General features: G+C 51.5%; 1 protein-coding gene across 2 annotated transcripts; it reads left to right on the forward strand.

Annotated features, from left to right (window-relative positions):
* The first annotated feature begins 7,553 nt into the window (after positions 1 to 7,553).
* On the forward strand, positions 7,554 to 21,029 carry VASH1 (vasohibin 1). Of its 2 annotated transcripts, XM_080924980.1 has the most exons (7): positions 7,554 to 8,815; positions 13,620 to 13,708; positions 14,748 to 14,804; positions 15,953 to 16,027; positions 17,096 to 17,477; positions 18,960 to 19,072; positions 19,910 to 21,029. In XM_080924980.1, the coding sequence occupies exons 1-7, from the start codon at positions 8,489 to 8,491 to the stop codon at positions 19,980 to 19,982; spliced, it is 1,116 nt and encodes a 371-aa protein (XP_080781106.1). In that variant the 5' UTR covers positions 7,554 to 8,488; the 3' UTR covers positions 19,983 to 21,029. The 2 variants fall into 2 exon arrangements, with proteins under 2 accessions (XP_080781106.1, XP_080781107.1); XM_080924981.1 differs by lacking the exons at positions 14,748 to 14,804; positions 15,953 to 16,027.
* The last annotated feature ends 1,033 nt before the right edge of the window (positions 21,030 to 22,062 follow it).

Consider the following 22,062-nt stretch of genomic DNA (forward strand, 5'->3'; position numbering starts at 1 on the left):
CAGCGAGTGAACTTATGGGAGCCAGGCTTGGCCCGAGGCACCTTGCCTGCAAAGCCATCTTACTGGCCTTTCTTTGTTTCTTGAGACCAGGTCTAATGCCATCCAGGATGAGCTCACTCTGCAGCTGAGAATGACCTTGAACTCCAAATCCCCCTGCCTCCAGTGCTGACACGGTCTCCCTACCTATCTGTCTGTGGAGCCCTGAGCTCACCCTACCACCTGAGCCTCAGCTCCCGACTGTGAAGCTAGAGCTAGACAGGGAGCTTCGTGAGGTACTTCTAACAGTGACTCACTTGGGACTCGAGTGTTCTGTCGCTAGCCATTGCTTTGCTCCCAATGCAGGCCTGTTAAATAAGAGGCAGACAGGACCTGATCCAGCCTGCCCCTTCCCTTCATCTAAGATATACATCTTCTGTCATTGTATGAGGTGGTCCCTCAGAGGACAGCACAGAGGTAGTGTCCATTGGAGTGGAAAACAATGTATCCTGTCTCTCCTGGGCCCCTGGAGACCAGGCTAAGCTGCTCAGGAAGTGAGTTCCTGGGTAGGGTCTCAAATTGCAAAGATACATGATGGCACAGACACACTACAGAATTCTACGAGAATCCAAGCCAAGAATGGATAAAGCATTCACTACGCATTCACCCTAACCACTCCAGGTACGGCAGTGTTCTCAGCTGCTCTCCCAAATCCCTAGGAGGAAGGAATTCACCAGCTTAAATAACTTCACTCTTCTTAATCTCTCACCTCACATATCCCCAAATATCTTTTCCTTCTAAGATCCTCCAACTCTTGCTTAGAACAGGTGACAACTGTCCAGATTGCCTCAGCATTGGGGCTTCGGCTGACACTGACACACACAACAGGGGCTGCACCTCACCTAACCAGAGACTTCTTCCCCAAGAGGACCCAGGGCAGATTGAGGCTGCAATCCTGGCTCACACTCTCAGCTATGGGATGGTGAGGGAGAGGGGGGAAGCCCTGGACAGGGAATCCCAGCTTCTCAAACTTAGACAAGTTAGAATCCTCAGCACGTGCGACTCTGCTTGTCTGGAAGCTGGTGTCAGCTGCTCTTGCCTTGCAAGCCCGCCCTGTGGCTATGGGTGAAGCAAATATGGTGTGCATTGGTATTTTTGTATTGGTAAAGGGTGGTTATTTTTATAGAGGTAGCTCCCACTGAACTCAGTAATGAACAAACCACAAAAGCACTTCGAGAAAAAGTAATTGAAGTAGACCCCAAAGCAAGAAGCTTTCTTGGTACTTTATTATAAAAATAGATTAGACTCCAATTGGATAGAGTAAGGACACATTTGTTCTCTAAACATTCTGCTTTCAACTCAGGCAGATGCCAACTTCACAGAGGATTCTCTTGTGTTCATCTTAAGAACCCCAAGGAGGGGATGGAGAGATACTTCAGTGGGTCAAGAGCACTGGCTTCTCTTTAGGAGGACCCAGGTTTGATTCCCAGGTGGGTACATGGCAGCTCACAACTCAATTCCCATCACCCCCATAGCAGCTCACAATCATCTGTAACTCCAGTTTCAGAAGATCTGATGTCTTCTTCTGGCCTCTGAAGGCAGCAGATATAACACACGGTGCACATACATACATCCAGTAATAATAACTTAAAAATGTAGAGTGCTCAGGAGGGATGCAGGAACATAGCATATGTCAGGCCAGAGTTCATCTGTGCAGTAGCATCATTCTCAAGTGTTCCCAGATTCTGGGTACCAACCCAGTCCCTATCAATTTTTCAGTATCCTGCTTGCTGGAGCCCAGATATCGGTAATTTTGAGAGCTCCCTGGGTGAGTCTAACCTGAGGTCCACTTTGCCAAAGGAGCTCTAAGGTTCCTCCCAGGTGTCCCTGGAGTCTGCGATGGTACTTGATGCTGGAAGTGGAGACTCTGCATAGACTCGGTGCGTATGTGAGTAAAGGTCATGACTCACAGCTTTTGTTGTTTCTGTACTCATCATTAATGAGAGAGAAAGGAGAAGTGCCGGGTGTGACACATGGCTGTAAGCCCAGCACGTTAGATGCAGGGGATGTAGCTAGTGTAACTGGGGCTCCAGCTTTCCCATTTTATTTCGGGTTAAGTTTACACTGTAGTTCCATAGTAGAGAGCATAATATGGAGTGTCGGTCAATTATAAACCCTGTTTATGCCTGTGCACTTCCTGTGCACCTCTCTTTTACTAACAGCACCCCATTACTTTTAGAGCAGCCTTCTGCCCCCAGTATCTATAGACTGTAAAAAGTAATTTTCATTCACCTGATGTAATTGTTGACTCAGAGGCTTACTGCTGAATAAACTCACCCTTACTAGTTCTTTCTGAACTCTGGCTGGCTGGTTCAACTCAGCTGTTCTGGCTCACACTCTTTTCCAAGCTGACTGATCCAAACTGGCTTCTCTCATATTCTCACTGAAGTGCTCTGCTTGGTCCCAAGCTAACTCCGGCAATTTGTTCTAACCTTCTGGCGTCTTTTTATTCTCTGGCTCCAGTTGCCTCTGCTGACCTGCATTGATGTGCGTGAACTCACACACGAACTCAACTCCACTGCACTGCGTTGTATTCACTGCAACCGACTGAACAGAACTGCAGACCAAGTCTCTCTCCCTGCACTGCTTTTAAGTAGCCTCCCTTTCCTGTCTGTTCTCATGAGAATTGAGTGTATCCTATCTCTGACTTATTCTGTCAAGTCTCTTACTCATCACTTTGCTGCTTGGTTAAGACTTTCAAACTTCTGTCTACAAGCTAACCTTACCTACACTGCTTGAGATGAAAGGTGTGTACTAAGAGTGTGTCTGGATTCCAGCCAGAGCAGCCATGTTGCTGGATTAAAACTTTTCTACGATGGTAATAGCTAGACAGCTACTAAAATTGTTCTGCTGTCCTTCAGACAAGAGATGGGCCCAGGACCCAAGCTAAGCCTGTGGCGCGCTCCTCGACCAGCGAGGAAAGACGACCACCATCAGAGGATTCTTCTCAGATCACGCTTTATTGTGGGAGCCTCTTGATTGAAGGGGAGAGCAGGAAGCGAGGGGACCTGAACTACCCTAGCTGTCCGCTTATATAGGGAGAAGTGCATACAGGGCTTGCCATGATTGGTTGTCACCAGTCTGCTGACACCAGAGGCCTCGGGATTGGCCGGAGATAGGTTATGTACTGCGCATGCGCAGGGTGCAGCGCCTTAGCTGACAAGAGCATTACTATATATGGAGTTGTTTACCTCAAACCGTGAGGGAGCCAGCGCCATCTTGTAATGGCGTCCGCATTCAGCTCCCCACATAAGCCAGACTCCTCTCTGGGAGTCTGAATCTAGGTTTATAAAAGATGAGGGCCAGGGTGGCAGTACATGCCTCTAATCACAGCAGAAGCCAGCAGATTTCTGTGAATTGAGACCAACTTAGTCTACATATCAAGTTCCAGGCCAACCAGGGTTACATAGTGGCTATTCCTGGTTGTCAACTTGACTATATCTGGAAAGAACCACAATCCAGAATTGGAAGGCTCACATGTGATCCTGATCTTGAAGCTAGGAGATACAAGTTTCAGACCTGGATCTTGGCATGGAGATCTTGAGGCATAGTGGCTATGAATCCCAGGAGACTAAGGCAAGAAGATCTCTGAGTTCAAGGTAATCTGGGACAAGCAAGTCCCAGATCCAGTCATGGTGGTGTTACACACCTTTAGTCTGGAATACACCTTCTGTTGGAGACCTACCTATGTAAGGACATTGGAAGAAGGAAGGCTCTCCTCTCTCTCTCTCTTTGCCTGCTTGCCTTGTGGGACTGAGCAACTGCTAGATCCTTGGACCTCCATTCACAGCTGCTGATGACCATTGTTGGGGAGTTAGACTACAGACCATAAGTCATCAACAAATTCCCTACTATATAGAGAACCATAAGTTCTGTAACTCTAGAGAACCCTGACTAATACACATAGTGTGACTCTGTCTGAGAGAGAGAAGAGAGAATTAATTAAAATAGACTGATATGAGTACTAGTTCCCTAGGACACTTCATATTTATCTCTAGAGCTGTAGTTTAGAATGTGATAGCAACTGTGATGTATATAATATGAACTTTATCTTCATCATCAAAATCACAGGTACCCACCCAACTCTGATGTGCCAGCTTCTCTGTAGAGACACAATCTGTGCAGCCTGTCTTCATCTGCAGCAAGAGAATCATACCCATCTTACCTTCAGTCAGAGTCTTGTTTTGAGATAGAATCTTATATAACCCAGACTGACCATGAGGATGACCTTGAACTTCTGATCCTCCTGCCTCCACCTCCCCAGAGCTGGTGTGCACAACCAAAGCTGTTTTATGCAGTGCGGGGATTGAAATCAGGCTTTCATGCACACTAGACAAGCACTTTTCAACTAAGCAACACACCCTACTGCTTCTTCCTGAGATTTTGTTTGGCTGGCAAAGGGGATCATGGTCATAAGCACTTGGAGCCAAAAATAAGGAGTGGCCCAAGTGTCTTATAGAGTTGTTCTCAGGATACAAGGTTAAAGGATTCCTGGGAAGGTCTGACAAGAAATCCAGGATTTGGTCCCACTTCCCAAACTGTGTAACAACAGGCAAGACCCTTGTCCTCTCTTGGCCTTCATCTGAGACTGAGTGAGACGTATTCTCCATCTTCTCTATTGCATGGTAATTTCACATATCTCCTCCGACTTCTACACACACGAGCCACCCAGTCCCCAACCTAGACCATGCAGTTTGTCACCTTTTTCTTCTGTCCCCAGCTTCCGCCTCACTGAGAAGCTATCCTAGCTGTGCACGCTCATGGTTGTCTACTCTGGCAGATGACTTCGTGGGAATCATGCACAGCCATCTCCTCCATTAGAAGGCCATAGGTCTATTAGTACTAAGACCACATCTCCCTTGTTCACATCTGTATCCGCAGTGCCAGCTACCTTTGCAGGTACTCCCTAATGCTTATCCTTTGGTGGTCTGAGTGAATATTCTGAGTCTATTTAGTATGCACAATGAAGACCCCACATCTATTTCATTTTAGGAAATCTACAGTGATGATTATGTTTGCTGTTACAAAGTACGGCTCTAACTTATCTGCCTTTTTTAAAAAGGATCACCTAATTGTTTCTATTTTAGTAAAATTCACACAGGGTTCATACGGTTGATTGTCTCTGTTCCAGGCCCGAGACCTTGGGTGTAAGAGCCAGAGGCCAGGGGCTGAAACTTCTGTACGTTCAGTTTATTGCCTGTATTATCTTGGTTGGCTGAGAGTCTACTGGGAGATCTCAGCCAGAACACCCTCATGTGACACCTGTATTACTGTGCTTCCTCGAAACACCGTAGCTGGTGTCCTTTAAGTGAAGAAAGCATCTCATTCTTGTGACATGGCCTTTAAGGGTCTCAGAACATCCCCTCCTCTACCTTCAGTTCATTAGAGGCAAGACCTTAAGCTCAGCACACCTTCAGAAGAAGGGAAACCTCACTCAACTATTCACAAAAGGATGGCAGAGAACTTACAAACACACTTTAAATTCACCACGGGTGTTGGGCAAGCATGAAAGGCAGGTATCATTCGGTGGAAAGGAAGCCTTCTACGTGTATTCTAGTTCTGCCCCTGGTCTCTGTGTGAGCTTGGGGAATTTACACCCTGAGACCAGGCTTCCTTGTTTATACCATGAGAAGCTGGTAGCTGTTGATCTCTGGTGGCGTTTGCATGCCCGGACTCTTCTTACATCAGTGAGTTTAGGATGAGCCAGGCCTAACCAACTTTCTTAGAGCCCTGAAACCCGGCCTTCTAGAAACATCCTAGCATTAGCCATGCCTGGTTCCTGACACTGAAGGTGATAAAAGGCTGTGACTGACACTTAGAAAGAAGACCTGACACCATGAGGAACTTTAAGGAACCAGTGGGGAGGAACTGGGGGCCTGGAGAGTCTCTGGGATCTTTTCTACTCTTGCTGTGGGTATGTGGTTTTAATCCTAGCACTCCAGAGGCAGAGGCAGAAAAATCTCTGAATTTGGGACCAACCTGGTCTACGTGTCAAGTTTCAGACTAACCGGTGCTGTCGTGAGATCTTGTCATAGATGAGTATGACCAAGTAAGCCAGTAAGCAGCATTCCTCTTTGGTTTCTGTCTTGAATTCCTGCCATGACCTCCCTCAGGGATAGAGTGTGACCAAATAAATCCTTTCCATCCCAAGCTGCTTTTGGTCAGTGTCTTATCACAATAACAGATGAATTTAGGGTAGAGGGGATTCTTGTAGCAACCTAAACACACACACACACCATTTGGAGACACATAGGTCTTTGGGACACCTTCAGTATCCAAACTGTGTATCTGTCTGAAACAAAAACTCTTCTCCCAGATAACTGATATTCGTACCCAACTACTGGTAGAGGGAAAGAAAGTCTTAAATTGAAAACTTAGTTGTAGACCCTTGGTAAAGTTCTTTGTTTGGGAGTTACCTGCAGATCTGTGTTACTGGGAAAGGGGAGGGTATGTTGGGTCTCCAGAGTACACACAAAACTCAACTGTACTAATTCTGGGCAGGTCGACACATCCCAAACACTGCCTCCCACCCTTATGTTGCTGTCTTGGTCCCATGATTGGGAAGGCTCACGTCTCCAGCCAGATGTCCGGAGAATGACACATCCAAAGCCAGAAGTAGAGATACTCCCAGTATTCCATTCAAGCAACCAAGTACAACAGAAAGACAGCCAACCTCTACAAATCTTCCCTTAAGGAGCACTGCCAGATGACTGAGTTCATCCAGTGTGATCTCTTGGTTGACAGATGGGGAAACTGAGGCCTGCAAAGTGTAGGGATTTACTAGAAGTCCCAAAGGAAGACAGGCATAATCGCCATCTAGAATTCTGGTATTCCAGGTCAGCATTCTTGCTTCTACAGCTGAGGTGTCCTTTCAGGAAATTCCTAACCAACCACCACAATTTCTTCCGCGCTAGGAATCCCCCAGGAGTTTGCCCTGCGCAGCGAGTTGTAAACTTCCTCCGCAGCTCTGCAGTTCTCAGAGCCCTAAGAGAGAGGTGAGAAGCGGAAAGACAGTCTAGGGCATCCCTGCAATAACTTGTAGCTGGGAGGTCCTGGGTGGCGGCAGCAGGAGGATGACCGGGTGGGAACGCGCTGGCCCTTTAAGGGGGGGACGGAGCGCATGCGCGGCGCGGACCGGAGTCTAGTAGGGTGGGTGGCTGGAGGGCTGGGGACCCGGCCGGCGGCGGCGGCGGCGGCGGCGGCGGCGGCGGCGGCGGCGGCGGCGGCGGCTGTGGCTTCTGCTTCGCAGAGCCGGGACGCAGCGATCGGCCGATGGACTGCACCTTCTCAGGCCGTTGCTCTCCCCCCCCCCGTATCCACGCACCGCCTCCCTCCCGGGCTTTATCAGTCGATTCCAGCCGCCGCCGCGGGCGAAGCCTGAGGACCTGCGCTCGCGCCCCGCACGCCCAGCTTTGATCGGCTTGGCCGCGGGAGCCCTAGCGCAGCATCCTTTGCCGGCCGATGCTGCAGCTAGTGGCCAGTGGCGAAGCTGCAGCTGAACCCTGCCGGTCCGTGACCTCAGCCCGGTCCCCGAGCGTCGCCCGAGCCGCTGTCCACGATGGCTGAGCTGGGGGCTCCGCGCCCCTCTTTGGCTCGGCTGGGACCGGTTCGCGCCAGGTGCTCCCAGTGTCCCCGCTAAGCCGCGCCAGGCCGGGGATCGCAGGGCCTGAGCACCCCTAACCCTTGCCTCCCCGCCGCGCCCTTCCCCTCCCGCCCTCTCCGCTGCTGCTCTCTGGGACTAGGGGCTAGGAGACCCAGACAAAGCCCCACTTTGTGAGGGAGGCAGGCTTGGAATGTGCGCGGCGGCGCGCGCCCCCCTCCCCGCCCCACCAGCTGTGAGTCTTGGCTCCCGGCAGGGTCGCGACAGAGAAGTCGCCCCAGACATCGCCCTCTACCCTTGCATCCCCGGCCCCTGTGGCTCAGACTCGGAGCTCACGCGGGCCCCCTCCGCTCGCGCCAGTGTGAGTGAGCAAGGATTTCGTGGAGGAGTTTGTTCTCTCTAAAACTGGGAGTGGGCACCGGTGCCTTGGCCGGCCTTTTCGGCGTAGCTGCAGGTCTAAGCTGTCTGGCCTCAGTCATCCCAACTTGACCCCCACTTTTCTCCTCCTCTTGGCCATCCTAGATCGCTGTGGGTCATTGTTCTCGCTGCCAAATGGGGGTGGTTTGTACAGGCTGCCAAGTTGGGGTGTGTTCTCTTTATCTTGTTTTCCAAACGAAACAAGGCCTCTAAGGCCGACCCTGGGCAACCCACCTACCTGGCCATCACTCCAGGTTGATGCTCTGATTCTTACCAAATGGTATTTTATTGTACAGGAGCCACGCCCTGGTTTCTTAAAGGCTCCAGGCCATGTGTTATCTTTATAGCGGGTGTGTGGAAGTCCTCCTGTGAGGCGCTTATCCACCCCCCCCTCCACCTCCTGATCATCCTTCCACCCACGTTGAGGACTTAGGGATGCCAGGGGGAAAGAAGGTGGTCCCAAGTGGCAGCAGCGGTGCCTCCCTGAATGCAGCTGCCACCACCGCTGCTGCTGCAGCTGCTGCCCACTCTGGCATTAAACGTTTGGAGACCACCGAAGGGGCCTCCGTACAGAGAGATGAGGAACCCGAAGAGGAAGGGGAAGAGGACCTACGAGATGGAGGTATCCCTTTTTTCATCAACCGAGGTGGACTGCCAGTGGACGAGGCCACCTGGGAAAGGATGTGGAAGCATGTGGCCAAGATCCACCCAGATGGAGAGAAGGTGGCCTTGCGGATCCGAGGGGCCACCGACCTGCCCAAGGTAAGATATGGAGGGGCCAGGCACAATGAAGATGAGATTTCTTGACCTTGGAGCTAAGAAAGTAACCCACGGGTATCTTGTTGCTGATGAATGAAGTCAGGGGACCATTGTTATGGTAAGATATTTTTTTGAAGGATAGGTAGGTGCCACCTGTTCAGAACTTTCTTTCCAGTGCTTTTGGAGTCATCTGATGGGGGAGGCTCAGACCCCTGTCTCCGGGAGGCCCTCCACCACGGCTTTCTGGGCAGAATCACAAAGGAACTAAAGAACTGGTGTGACTTGGCATCTCTTTGGCTCAAGACACTTAGAAGCTAGAAGACTCTGAGGCTAATGATGACTGTCTGGGAAAGCGCAGGCCTTTGTGCGATAAGAAATCATTTTCCTACGTTAGCTAGTGAGTTTGACAAACAGCATTCCACAGAAAGTGCAGTTTGGACTCCCCATTTAAGATGTGAAACCCAAAAGGTTCGTGGGAAATAGAGCTGGGATTTCCACACCATATCCTGGGATCCTATCTGCTCAGCTCTGGTGGCACCAGACTCAGTGGTGTTAGCAGTGGCTCTGTGGGGAAGAGATAAGTTATATATTCTCCTGCATTGACTGGAATTCATCCACCACAACAGTGCCTCTGTAGGGCTGCCGAGCAAGGAGGGCCTCTGTCTCATTCATCTTTGTCTTCTTGAGGTCTCCTGTGTGCCTGGCACAGGGTGGACACTTGGTGTGTTTGCAAAATGAAAGGATGTGCTGTGCTGGGCAGTGCTATACTAAAAATGTGCAGGCACACGTGTGTGCGTGTGTGTGCATATGCATGTGTATGTGTCAGTCCAAGGAAGCACTGCTCCAAGTACAGAGGCCACTGGTCAGAAGTCAGAGCCTAAGGTTTAGTCCTGAAGGAAGAGAGGCAGAATACTCACTGATACACAGAAACCAGCCCTGTTTTTCTCTTGCTAGTTTATTGGTAGAAAAACAATGTTTTGGGAAAGAGATAATCTGAGGTCGAAGGTTGAGCTGCTGCCTGATGTTTCCCAGGGGAATAAGCTAGATTTGAACAGCTACATCATCTTCTCGTTTATTTAGCTAATCTGAAACTGGACATTGTTTCCACCGCCTTATCCTTAAAATGAACACTGTGCAGAACATTCTAAAACACAAATCCGGGGACCCAGCTTTGAATTTTTTAAATATCTGAACAAGAAAGTATGACATCGTGGGTTTGGGGTATTGTTGTAGAGTACCTACTGCCCGTGTGAGCTCAAAGCAATGTCCCGCAAACGGCCCCCACCCCCAGCCTGCTTGAGTCACAACTTTCTTATCTGTAAAATGGGTTGGTAGTGGAGAGGGTGAAACGAGAAACTATGTGTCCATTATCAAACTGCAGACCGGGACTGTTGAGAAGAGATGAGCTGCCATTCAGATCTCACCCATGTTCCACCAGTGTCTGGCCCTCTTGGTTCTCTCTGAAGTGGACGGTGGGAAGGTGGCAGAATGGTCAGTGCTTTGAAGGACTCGGGCCATCAGTGTCTTCCATAGTGATTAGTCACTAATGTCATCTCCAGGCCTCGTGTTCGGAAGGGACATGTTTGAATGAATGAAGCTGTTTGCGAGGGAAGAAAGTATGGAGACAGGAGAATCGGGAGGGTGGGTTATGAGAGGTTTCAGAAATTTTGAAACCTCGTCTTTAAGCCTTTGGGAAAGTATCTGAGACGGAGGAAGTGACGAAGTGTGAAACTCAGCTGTTACTTTGGCTCAGGGAACCCTTAGGGTGCAGGGGATGTGGAGGGTCCTTAGAGGCTATGGAGAGGAGCAGCAGTGTTGGGTGTCATACTGTGAGCTGCAGAAAGGCCTGGCGCTGACCTGTCCCATGTGGCCTGCTGCAGAGGTCACACTGTCCCATGATGAGCCCTGGAAGGGTTTCTTAAGACACACAATGTCTTAACAGACTGCTTGAGCCAACTGTTAACATTAGATTTCTCACCCAGTGATCCATACTCTGGCATCTTTACAGGAAGGGAAGAGAAATGGGACAAGCATCTATGGCAGCTGCCAGGAGGGGCTGGGATGTTCCCCCCGCCCCCATTTTGCTACAGCTTCTCATGACTCCACCCATCTTCCCTGAGTTTTGCAGGCTAAGTCTCTGCAGGAAGCTGGATCCACAGCAGCAGGGCAGTGTAGTAAAAGCCATGCCCTGGAGGGGAAGCCATCACGGTCTCTCACCCTTGCTGTCTCGTAACTACTTATAAGAGGAAGCTGTGTTCCTGTCCCTCAGCATCCCCAGCTGTCAGTGGATCCGTGACAATGCCCATTTCATGGGGATATTGAGATAAAATGATGATAGAAAGCATGTAACGCCTCACTGGCATCTAATAGGTCCTCAGTGGTGCACAGAGTAGGTATGCAGCAGGCCACAGGTACTCCCAGCCTCTGTAAGAGCAATGTCAAATGTAACAGTTTCTACAAGGATCCAGAAGCCAGCAGCAGGCTATGCTCCTACATAAGAATGTCTCCTTGCTGTTTCCCAGCCTTTGTCCCCTTTGAAAGCCCAGCAACCATTTACCCAACCTGGCTGCTCTAAGCCTAGCTGTGGCTTTGGCCACTGAGTGCCTGCAGATGGGAATCCAGGCATCTCTCGACGGCCAGATAGCCCAGGGCGGTGTGTGCTGAACAGTCTTTGACACGTATCTGTAGCCAGGTGCTGGACGGCGTTCTGAAGTGTTGCTCGCAACAGCTCAATGATGCCCGCCAAGGTGGGTTCTGTTACTACCCTTTCATGAGTGAGGTACATTCCCCTGGGAGATATCTGAGGCACCACTGTTCAGGAGCTCCCTGGAAATCATAGAGCTGGGTTCCATAGCATGGCCAGTTCTGTCTGCTCTGTTCATCACTCAGTCTTCCTGGAAGATTGTTCTAGAGCCCTGGACTGTCTGGTTCTTGAACCAGGCTTCGCCCCGGTGAGGTAGTTTCCAAGGCCACACATAGGATCCTAGGTCATTCCTGACTCTTCATCCACAGTGGCCTTCTTGCCAGGCCCTTTGTATGGCCGGTACCCAGGATGCTTTTGTGGATACCCCCCGTTCTTGGTTTGAGTCTGTTCCCAAATCTTTCTGGCTGAAGTTTGACAAGTGGTTCTGCTATGGCTCCTTCCCTGTCCCGAGTGGCTCATGAACGAGTGGGTTGAGTTACACAGCTCCAGTTGCTGGGACCTACTTATCAAGAGGGGGTGACTCTGTTACACTAAGAATGCTCCCCCAGGTCCGATGACTTGAGTGGATTTGCATACCCTTGACCAGGATGACCAGCCAGCCCCTTGAACAGTTCTGGTGTGCATTTGGCACAGAGTTATCAGGCAAGTGAAGGCAGGACCCATCCTGAGCTTGTCTCCTACTGGTGACTGTAAGTGACAAGGCCGGTTTGAAAATGGGAGCAATGTAAAAGGGGAAATAACCTCTCCGGGCTGTGGTCTGCTGCTAGAGACTGCCTAGACAGGAAGCCAAGGGCCCTGGTGAGAGAAGAGATTAGAAAGACATGCTAGACAGCTTCCCCGAGCCAGGACCCTTCCTTCCTGCATCTCCGCCCTGTGGAGTGAGGCAGTATCTACTAGACACCGCCCTGGTCTCCCACCACTCAGAGCACCCAAGAGACAAGTGTGGTGGTAACTGTGTGATACTCCCTTCATGCTCGAGCCCAGCCGCAACTATAGTTGTCATTTTAAAAATTGATTTAAAAATCCTCTGTGGACCCAGCCTACCGAGGATGAATCCTTTCTCCTCCATACAGCCCCACCCTGAGCATATCTAGGACACCTGATACCCCTTCTGTTTATTCCTACCCTTGCATTTGCGGCTAGATGGGCATGGGTAAGCTCAGGGTGGCCTTAGATGGTCCAATGGCAGCCTACTGAGAAAGGGCAGGAACATACTGCTTAGGGATAGAGTAGGTGGGGAAAGGACATTTGAACTAAGACCTGACCCATAATATGTTCCCTTGTCCCACTGCCACACTCCTTGATCATTCAGGTTGGTGCTTTGGAAGTCCTGGCACACCTGTCATGCCAGTGTGGTGGATGACATCCTCGTGCTGAGGTTATGTCCACCTGTCCAGGACAGATCCCCTAGCTTATGATAGCACCTGGTAGAATGGAACACTGAGAAAAACAGTTTTAATCTAATCCTCAAGCCAGAGTGTGTTGGTCTGGTTTTCACTGCTATAACAAAATACCTGAGGCAAGACACTTATGAAGAAATGAGGTTTATTTAGCTTGCAGCCTTGGGGACTGTTGGATCAGACTGGGGTAAGGTCTAATGGCGGTGGATGGGATCGAGACAGGGGCATGGAGAGACAGATCACAGTGGGAGCAATAAGCCAGAAGAAGGGGGAGCTGTGTGTTGCCCCTTCAATGACAACCCTGAGAACTGCCGTCTTCCTCAACAAGGGCACATCTCCAGTAACCTAATACTTTCATCTAGAGCCTGCTCACCATTACCAACCCAAGAGCAAAGTCTCAACACCTTTGCCACGTCCAAGCTATAGAACAGAGTGAACCCCAAACCCAAACAAATTAATCCCAATACAGACATTCTCGTTAAGCATTAACTAATATATACTTTAAATTTAGTCAGTGGATCCTCCTGTGCTTTCTAAAATTATTTTAATAGCATGAAATTCCAAGGTCAACGTAAGCTCACATTAGACGTGCTGTCTGGTGTCAGGGATGGCTTCCCAGGCTCCCCAGGTTGTTGCTGCTGGGGGGCTGGAAGCTCCAGGGTGTGCCTCTCCACGTGACAGGTTTTTCTCCATCTGTCCCTAGATTCCCATACCGAGTGTGCCTACTTTCCAGCCAACGACGCCCATCCCTGAACGCCTGGAAGCCGTGCAGCGCTACATCAGGGAGCTGCAGTATCCTCTTGGGTCCAGAGCTGTGACTACCACTTAGTGACAACCCCAAAGATCAAGTGGGGCCTGGAGAGGGATCAGCAGGGCCACCTCCCTCCCAGCTTCAGAGGTGGTATTTACTGGCATCACTGTTCCCTGGAGTGTGCGTGCCAGTGCAGGAAGAGAAGGGGGCTCCTGAGCACCTGGTTGGGGAAAGGAGGTGTCAGCTGTAACTCATCCTACCCCAACCAAGGGACCAAAGCAGCTCTTAGGGGCCACTGCAGTGCTAGATTTGGGGGTATGGGAGAGCGACAAAGATCTTCTGCACTAAGATATAACATCCACATCTTAAAGTTTTCTCCTAATTCTTGGCATTTTTCTCCCATGGCCAGAAACCTTATGTCTCTGCTCTGGGCCCCTGGAGCTTCTGCCCAAGAGCTATGTCTGTGTCCTGGGTCCTGTGCTCCTTGTAAGCTTGCTCCCTGTGGCTCATACAGTTTGCTTTCTTAGAGCACCCAGGACCACCAGCCCAGGGGTGGTATGACACACAATGGGCCGGGACCCTTCCTGCCTCAATCAGCAATTAAGAAACTTCACCACGAGCCAGTCTGGTGGGAGGGGGCGTTTTCTCAGTTGAGGTTCCCTGTTCCCAAATGACTCTAGCTGGTATCACGTTGACATAAAAGTGTCTGGCACAGGGGAAGTAGTGGTGGCCCCTCCAGCCTTCTGAGTTGTTTGGAAAGCCCAGCACTGCCAGGAACTGTCCCCAGCTAAGGTTGCTTTCTCAGCACTGCTGGGCTGGCTGCCCACTCAGTGTCCTCCCTGAGACAAGAAGCCAAGCGGGAACAAGGGACATTGCCAAAGAGCAGGGGAGACGGCTATGAGAGCCAGGCGAACCCCATGCCTCCCCTCCCCCTCTTCCTGGAGAACAAGTCCTAAGTGTCTTGCTGGGTGCTTTGTGGCAAGTTCTGTGGGGCTTCCTAGTGTAGGGTCTGGGACGGCAAGCCCAGAGAGAACAGTACCTACAGTATTAGGCGAGGAGGACCTTAACCACTGTCCCCAGGTACAATCACACAGGGACACAGTTCTTTGAAATTAAGAAGAGCAGACCTCTGACGGGGTAAGTACGAGGTCACTAAGCTTGCTCCCCTAGGGAACCTCCGTGGTTTCCCTTCTAGTGACAGCTGAAAGGGTTGACAGGGACCTTTCTGAGGAAAGCCAGCCATGGGACTGGGGGAAGGGTGCTACCCTGGGGCCCTAAGGAAGGAAATCCCAATGAGATTGCCACCTAAGGCTGATGAAAGGAAGCGCAGCTGAGCTAGTAGGGTAACTACCCCCACCCCCCACCCCACCCCACTTGCCTGGTTGTGGGTAGACAGGCGCTATGGGGAGGGGGATGGAGTGGGGAAAAACATTTTCCTTTTCTTTCCTTGAAGCCTCCGTTACTCTGCATTATATGGTCCCTACAAGAAAGAAAACAGCTTCTCTCATTCCCTAACCCATCATGACTCAGCAGCACGCAGACTTGAACTGAGTCTCTCGTTCTAGACAGTTTGTTTCTTATTTACTTAATCGTAGGGGAAAGTATCCTGAGTTGCTTATCTGTTTAATTAATTGCCCCCTATTGCAGCCCTTGAGTGGAACCCACAATCTCTAATCCCCGGCTTTGTTGCTGTCCTTCAGTTGCTGCTGTGTGCTGAAGTCCCGGTCCATCCTCTGGGAGGATGGAGGTGACCCAGACAAAGCAGTGGCTAGGCTGAGTCCCTAGACCTGAAGGATTGGCTGTTTTGAAATAGCCTAAATTCCAAGTTCAGGGGTAGCCAGGCGAACCAAGCGACAGCTGCCTGAGATCCTACATCCAGGCTGCAGAGGGGATTTTCCATCCATTAGCAAGTTCTTTGGGCAGCTGTGGCTAGATGAGACGTATCTGCTGTGCTCAGGGAGGGACGCCAGCAATGCCAAGTGTCTCCCCTCCTAAGCTCTACTGCCATTGGAGAAGGCATGAGCTCCTCAGCTCCCGGCTCCCTTCATGCTCCCCTCCCCCAGTCTTTGAGCAGCAGCCGGGCTAGGAAAGAGGAAAGGAAGGGAAAGAGGGACAGACCGTAAGCCTACTTCCTGATTCCCGGTGGGAGAGGGAAGGAAATACCAGGCCTTGGGGGAACGCAGCCTGGAGGCAAGTCCCTACCCCAGTCTTTCTGGCTCCTTACCAAATAGGGCCTGAGAGAGGTGGAGCCAGTCTCCACACAGCTCCGCCTCCCTTTCTCATAGGCTGATGGACCTGGCCAAGGAAATGACCAAAGAGGCTCTGCCAATCAAATGTCTGGAAGCTGTGATCCTGGGAATGTATCCTTCCTGGGGGAAGAGACTGGCTCAGAACGGCTAGCCTTGCCTGCCTGCTATGGAATGGGAGGGTACTAAGGGCTTCCTGTGCTAACATCTACTGACCATTCCCCCAACATAGAGCGCCCTCCCAAGGTGGAGGAGTCTCTGTAAAAGGAGGGATCCTTAGGGAAGTCTTCTTCTCTTGCTATCTTTCCGGGCCTGCTGGTTAGCTTGTTTTGTTTGAGTCCCATGGACAAGGTGACCCTGATTTTGGAACTCCAACCATGTTGTACCCTGGCTGTTGGGCTATTTCTAAGAAACACTCTGGGAGAAGCTGCAGAGAGGCCCAGTGTTGGCACGTCCAGATAGTGCTGATTCAGAGATGACAGATGGGGTTTTGGAAGCAGAACTACCTAAAAAGATGCACAGGGGTTCTCAACCAGCCCCATAAGGGCAAAGGGACACCTAGGAAGACTGACAAGCCCCCAGAAGAAGCGGCCCTTTCAGGACTCCAGTCAGGACTAGGGAGTGGGACAGGTATATATGGCCAGTGTAAGAAAAAGATGACGTCCCGGGTTTCGGCACCAATGTTAGGGGAAGGATGAAGAGAGTGGGGGGCAACGGAGATGCCTCTGTGGGGCCCATGTTGGGAATCCCTTCCCCCTGAGGGACCAGGTACACAATGGTATAGTACAGAATAAAGTTTATTCGGGTCATGGGAGAGTTAAGAGGGTGGTAGAGGCGGGGGGTGGGGTAGAGGCTGGCCATGAGCACGTGGAGGGAGAGAGGGGAAGGGTAGGGAAGAGGAGGGGTAGGGGTGGGAGAGCAAGGCTGCAAGAGAGAAAGGAGGGGTCAAGCAGCTCCTTTTATAGTGTCAGGTCACTGGGGCGGAGCATACCTGGCTACTGCTGGGTAATTGAGGGGTGGGATATACCTGGCTGTTGCTAGGTAACTGAGGGGTGGGGTTTACAGAGTCCCAACAGCCAGTCTTCAGTAAGTGGCCATTTAGGGGCTCTTTGGTGCATATGACCACCCCACCCCAACCCCCCCCCCCGACCTAACCCTTTCCTTAGCACTTTGATTTGCCAGTTACCTCACCAACAGCATGTCCACCCTGGAGCGCTTCCCCATCAGCTTCAAGACCTATTTCTCAGGGAACTACTTCCGCCACATTGTGCTGGGGGTGAACTTTGGGGGCCGCTACGGAGCCCTGGGCATGAGCCGAAGGGAGGACCTGATGTACAAACCCCCGGCCTTCCGGACGCTCAGTGAGCTGGTGCTGGACTATGAGGCAGCCTATGGCCGCTGCTGGCATGTGCTGAAGAAGGTAAAGCTGGGCCAGTGTGTGTCCCATGACCCCCACAGTGTGGAACAGATTGAATGGAAGCATTCAGTGCTGGATGTGGAGCGGCTGGGCCGGGAAGACTTCCGCAAGGAGCTGGAGCGCCATGCCCGAGACATGCGTCTCAAGGTTAGCATCAGCAGCCGTCTATGCGGCCAGAGCCAATCAGCTGCTGCTTCCTCCTGGGATCCCCTCCATCCCTTCACCCGGTTGTCCTGGCCAGTAGGGGTTTCCTGAGGACAAAGTATCTACTTGGAATCAGGATTGGGCACTACTCAAACACGTGTTGCTGAAGGTGGTAGACTGAGAGCTAATGTAGAAGTAGGAAAGCAGTGAGTTGGTTTTGCGGTCATAGGTCTGTGGACATGTGAGGGACAGGGACATTGTACTCCAGGCCTGGGTGCTTGAAGGGAACAAGCAGACGCGTGGCCTGTCTGAGGATGTGGCAGGATGGGGTGGTGAGCATCTCGACCCTTGAGTCCCTAAGCTCCCTCACTGCAGCAAAGGAACGGGAAGAGATGAGCAGAAACAGGACGGTCCCCCTACAGGGAAGACAGTGAGGGTGGTGGGCCCTCCCCCTCTCTCCCACCATTCAGCAGGTCCTGCCGAGTTGGAGAAATCTCATGGACCAAGAACAGTAGACTAAGATCCCAGGGAGTTGGCTTCTAGTAGGCAGAACTGGTGAGGGGCGCTCAGTCTTTCTGGACTGAAAATGCCTTTCCTGGGGCCTGCGGGAGCTCTCCCCAGAGGGGTCAGCCCCCTCTGTATTACTCAGCCCTACTGCACTGTGAGCCGCTCCCCCAGACCGCTAGAGTTCACAGTCTTGCCCAAAAGCTGAAGCTGTCATAGGACTGTATTACAGAGGGGCTTTTCTATGCTTGGGCCACCCCTCCCCCCCCAGCTTGTAAGCCTGCAGTCCACCCACCTACCCCCACTTCCACAGCATGGTGGTGTTCTCCAGGCAACAGCAAGTCATAGATGAGATGGAGCTTCTAGAGTCCTCTCTCGGGGTGCTGTTGATCCCCAGACAGCTGAGCACTGGACTCCTCATGTTGCTTCTTTTTCAGCTTCCCGTACCTCAGGGAGCTGAGGAAACTCAAAGCAGGCTTCATAAAGGATGGTCTGGGTTTGGGTGGGTTTTTTTTGTTTGTTTTGTTTTAATGGTTTTTGGTTGGTTGGTTTGGTTTGGTTTGGTTCCGTTCTTTTCTGAAGAGATCCAGCTCCCCGTCTGTCATCTAATTAGCCTGAGATAGCGGTGTCACCCTCAGGCTGGTGGGACCTGTCTCAGAGCTCAGCATTTGCCTTATCATCATCTGGCACATTTTCCTAGCCTGGGCAAAAGGGTCTTTCTTCAAAGGTGTTTCCCAGTCCTACAACAGCCCAGTGGTGCTTCCTGCACTATGTCTGGGACCCTTGGGGAGTAGACAGCCCTAGGGAGGACCCGCTGCCCCAGTGGCTTCAGGGCCAAGAGGTGACAGAGACAGGGAAAAAGCCACCCGAGGCTTGGAGTACAGGCTACACAGGGATGGTTTCCAGGGACTGTGACTCTTAGCAGGACAGTGAGCCAGGTGGCAGCTCAGAATATCCTTTTCTTTCTTCCTCCCTATTCAGATTGGCAAGGGGACAGGCCCTCCTTCTCCCACCAAGGACCGGAAGAAGGATGTCTCCTCCCCACAGAGGGCTCAGTCCAGCCCCCATCGCAGGAACAGCCGCAGCGAGAGACGGTGAGGAAGGGGCCCAACAAAGTCTTTCCCTTTCCTCTCTTTTTCACTTCTCCTTTCTCCTTCCCATCCTTTGCTCCTGAAGAATACTTGGGACAATGGTCCAGGTGTTTGTGTGTTGGCAGCTTAACGGCGGTTCTGTACTACTTCCATAAAGAAAAGACCCTGCAGCTGTCTCCGGATACCCTGTGCCTGGCCGGAAGGTTTGAGGACAGAAGGTCTGAGGCAGACAGGAGAATACACTGAGGAGGAAGGAAGGACCCAATGGGGTTCCCACAAGGCCATGTGCTCTCCTGAAGTTTGCTGAAAGGGCTCCATATACGACCAAAGGCTATGCAGCCAGGATCTGGGATTTTGTCTGTATCCAAATGGCAAGATTTGCTATTTTAAATATCAGGCCTCTGGCTCTGACTTGCTCCCTCTCCCACACATTATTCTGGCTCTTGCTTTAATTATAATTGTGCCTCTGGAGCCGCCTCTCTGCTGGGAAGCGAGGGGTTGCTGAGCAGACCTCTAGTGCTGAAATACTCATTGCCCTTTCCTTTGATCTGGGAGGCTTTTGTAGGGAGCCAATTCCGGGTTGTACTTGAATCTGTTACCCACAAGCTATGTCAGTCTAGTAACCATCATCAGAAAGCCAGAGGCTGTGTGACCACAAGGGATCGATCAGTTAGGATCTTCAGACTGGCCTGAGTTCTCCAAACACTCCCCACACTCTGCAGCTGTTAGGGCCCCTTAGAGGAGGGAAGCCAGTGGGACCGCTCCTTTTCCCTCCCTTTCTCTGTTTCCCTAGTAACCACTGGCTCCTCTTCTATACCCTCTGCTTTTGTTTTCCTGCAGGCCTTCCGGGGAGAAGAAGCCTGCAGAGCCCAAAGCCATGCCAGACCTCAGTGGGTACCAGATCCGGGTGTGAGGCAGATGCCAGCATCCCCGGGCCTCCTCAGCTTCTGAAGGCCCAGGCCCACCTGCACGAACCTACTTCATCCAGGCAGGGGCTGGTGATACGGTGGGCTTGGGGTAGGAGGCAAGAAGGATGCCTTGCTGTTCAGCCCCAACTGACTTCCCCTCCCATGAAGCCAAGCCCCTAACTTTGGGCCAAGAAGCAGTTAGTATTTTATTTGGAGTTTTAACTCTACAACTGGTTTAAGGTATTTGAAGGGAAAGACAAATGGATGTGTTGGTAGCTGTCAGGGTCTGCTCTTTCTCTCTGAGCACTGTATAGCTTGGGGAGGAGGGAGGATGGCTGCCTGGTTCTGTGGTGCTCCTTCCCTCAACAACGATCAGGGTTTGTGAGCCTCTCCAGCCAGTGAGGTGAGGGTGGGGTGGTGAAGGAGGTATTTTCTCTAGCCGGGCCTGTCCTGGCAGACTCATGACCCAGGAAAGGGAAGCAGGGTAGGAGTGCTCCTGAGAAAGGTCTATTTTTCAAATCAGGAACTTGGCAGAAGCCACATCTGACTAAGGTGGAAGCCTATGACCCAGGAAAGCCCCTTAGACAGCATTGTGGCTTCCAACATCCCCCCACATTTTCACCATGGCCAGTTTGGCTTTAGGAGAACCGGGAGAGGACCGTGGCGGGAAGAGTTCTGGCCCCTAGCACATCGGCTGGTTCTGTCTAGTCTTGACTATTGCTGCAGCCCAGGGGCTCCCTGCAAAAGTACTGATCTTTGTAGAGAGCCCAGACTTGTCCTGGGGACACCATAACCTTAAGAAACTTGGATGGGCATAGGATAGTTGAGGGGAACCCTCTAGTTGTGTGGAAGTGGCCTCTTTTCTCCTCTTCTAATAATCTCAGCACTTGCTGGAGAAACAAGACCAGACCAGGCTGCCTATCCCCCAGGGTGCCTTCCCCACCTTAGCTGCCTGTTTAGGCTTGGAGTAGAGGCCAGTTGTTGCAGCGCCTATGGACACTTGACAGGGAGAAGCCCAGGCAATGAGAGCTATCTATCCTCTGGACTGGGAGAGGAGAGCCAGCCCTTGAGTTGGGAGTGTAAGTGAGAAGGGCTGAGGGAGGAGTTCAGGGTGGGACTGTGTGTGGGGGGACAGGTGGTAAGTTGCTGGAGGCTTCAAGTGACAGAGGGCAACTGCGTGAGGTCTGTTAAGGGGCTTTACTGGGCGGCTGCCAATAAGACTGAAGAAGGCTGAGGGCTGGCTTGGACAAGAGCAAGAGACCTAGGGACTCCAGTGCCTACAGGGTTAACAGGTGACACAGAGGAGAGCTGGGTGGGGACTGTGTCCCACCAAAGAGAGCATATCCCATAAAAGTGGGATGCTGCCATTGTACTATTCCACGGTGCAGGCCCTAAGGGGTGTTGGCCTTTTTAAAATTTTTTTCCTCTTTCTTGTTTTGTTAGGCCAGGGCTCTGAATTAATACATGAATTATAACTTTTGAAAGTTATCAGTTCAAGAAATGATCGCCATAGCTGAGAGTACCAGTCCAAAATGTCTGGGGTAGAGAGCGTGGCCTGGTTGTGGGGAAGACTCCTGCTACACTGCGGGTGGAAAATGTGAGTTTAAAGTTTCCCAAAGGCAGCAAGGACCACTTCCTGTGTGTCCCTGGTGGCCCCGTCCTGCAGGCAGAGGCCATGTTTGTGCTTGTTGCGTCACTGGAGCGGGTAGAGTTGGGTAGAGTGGTGAAACTCTTGCTTGCCCAGAAATGGATGCTGGCTGGACTGAGGAGGAGGAGAAGGGAGGCCCTTGCTGGTGACACATGTGGCTGCTCATCACACCCACAGCTCCTGGGCCCAGAACCAGGCCCACGGGGGCCCACACAGGCACCATGGGAGGCTGGCTGTTTAGTCCCTTGTCTTGCCTGGTTCCTCCTGGGATCAGTGGGCCCTTGAAAAGTGTGTATAGCCTTCTCCTGGGCTACACTCCTAGCCAGACCCATGAAAAGGACATGACACTATTTGACCCATCTCAGAGTTCAGGGAGTAGGGATGGTGGTCCCAGTAGCTCCCATGCCTACCATGAGAGGTGCAAGACTGGACAAGAT

Source organism: Micromys minutus (assembly GCF_963924665.1).
Source record: "Micromys minutus genome assembly, chromosome: 1".
NCBI lineage: Eukaryota > Metazoa > Chordata > Mammalia > Rodentia > Muridae > Micromys > Micromys minutus.

Coding starts and splice junctions, on each gene's coding strand:
- VASH1 (XM_080924980.1), top strand. CDS start 8,489: ATGCCAGGGGGAAAGAAGGTGGTCCCAAGTGGCAGCAGCGGTGCCTCC. Junction 16,028..17,095: donor GAAGCTGTGATCCTGGGAAT/GTATCCTTCCTG, acceptor TTGATTTGCCAG/TTACCTCACCAACAGCATGT. Junction 17,478..18,959: donor CCCGAGACATGCGTCTCAAG/GTTAGCATCAGC, acceptor CTCCCTATTCAG/ATTGGCAAGGGGACAGGCCC.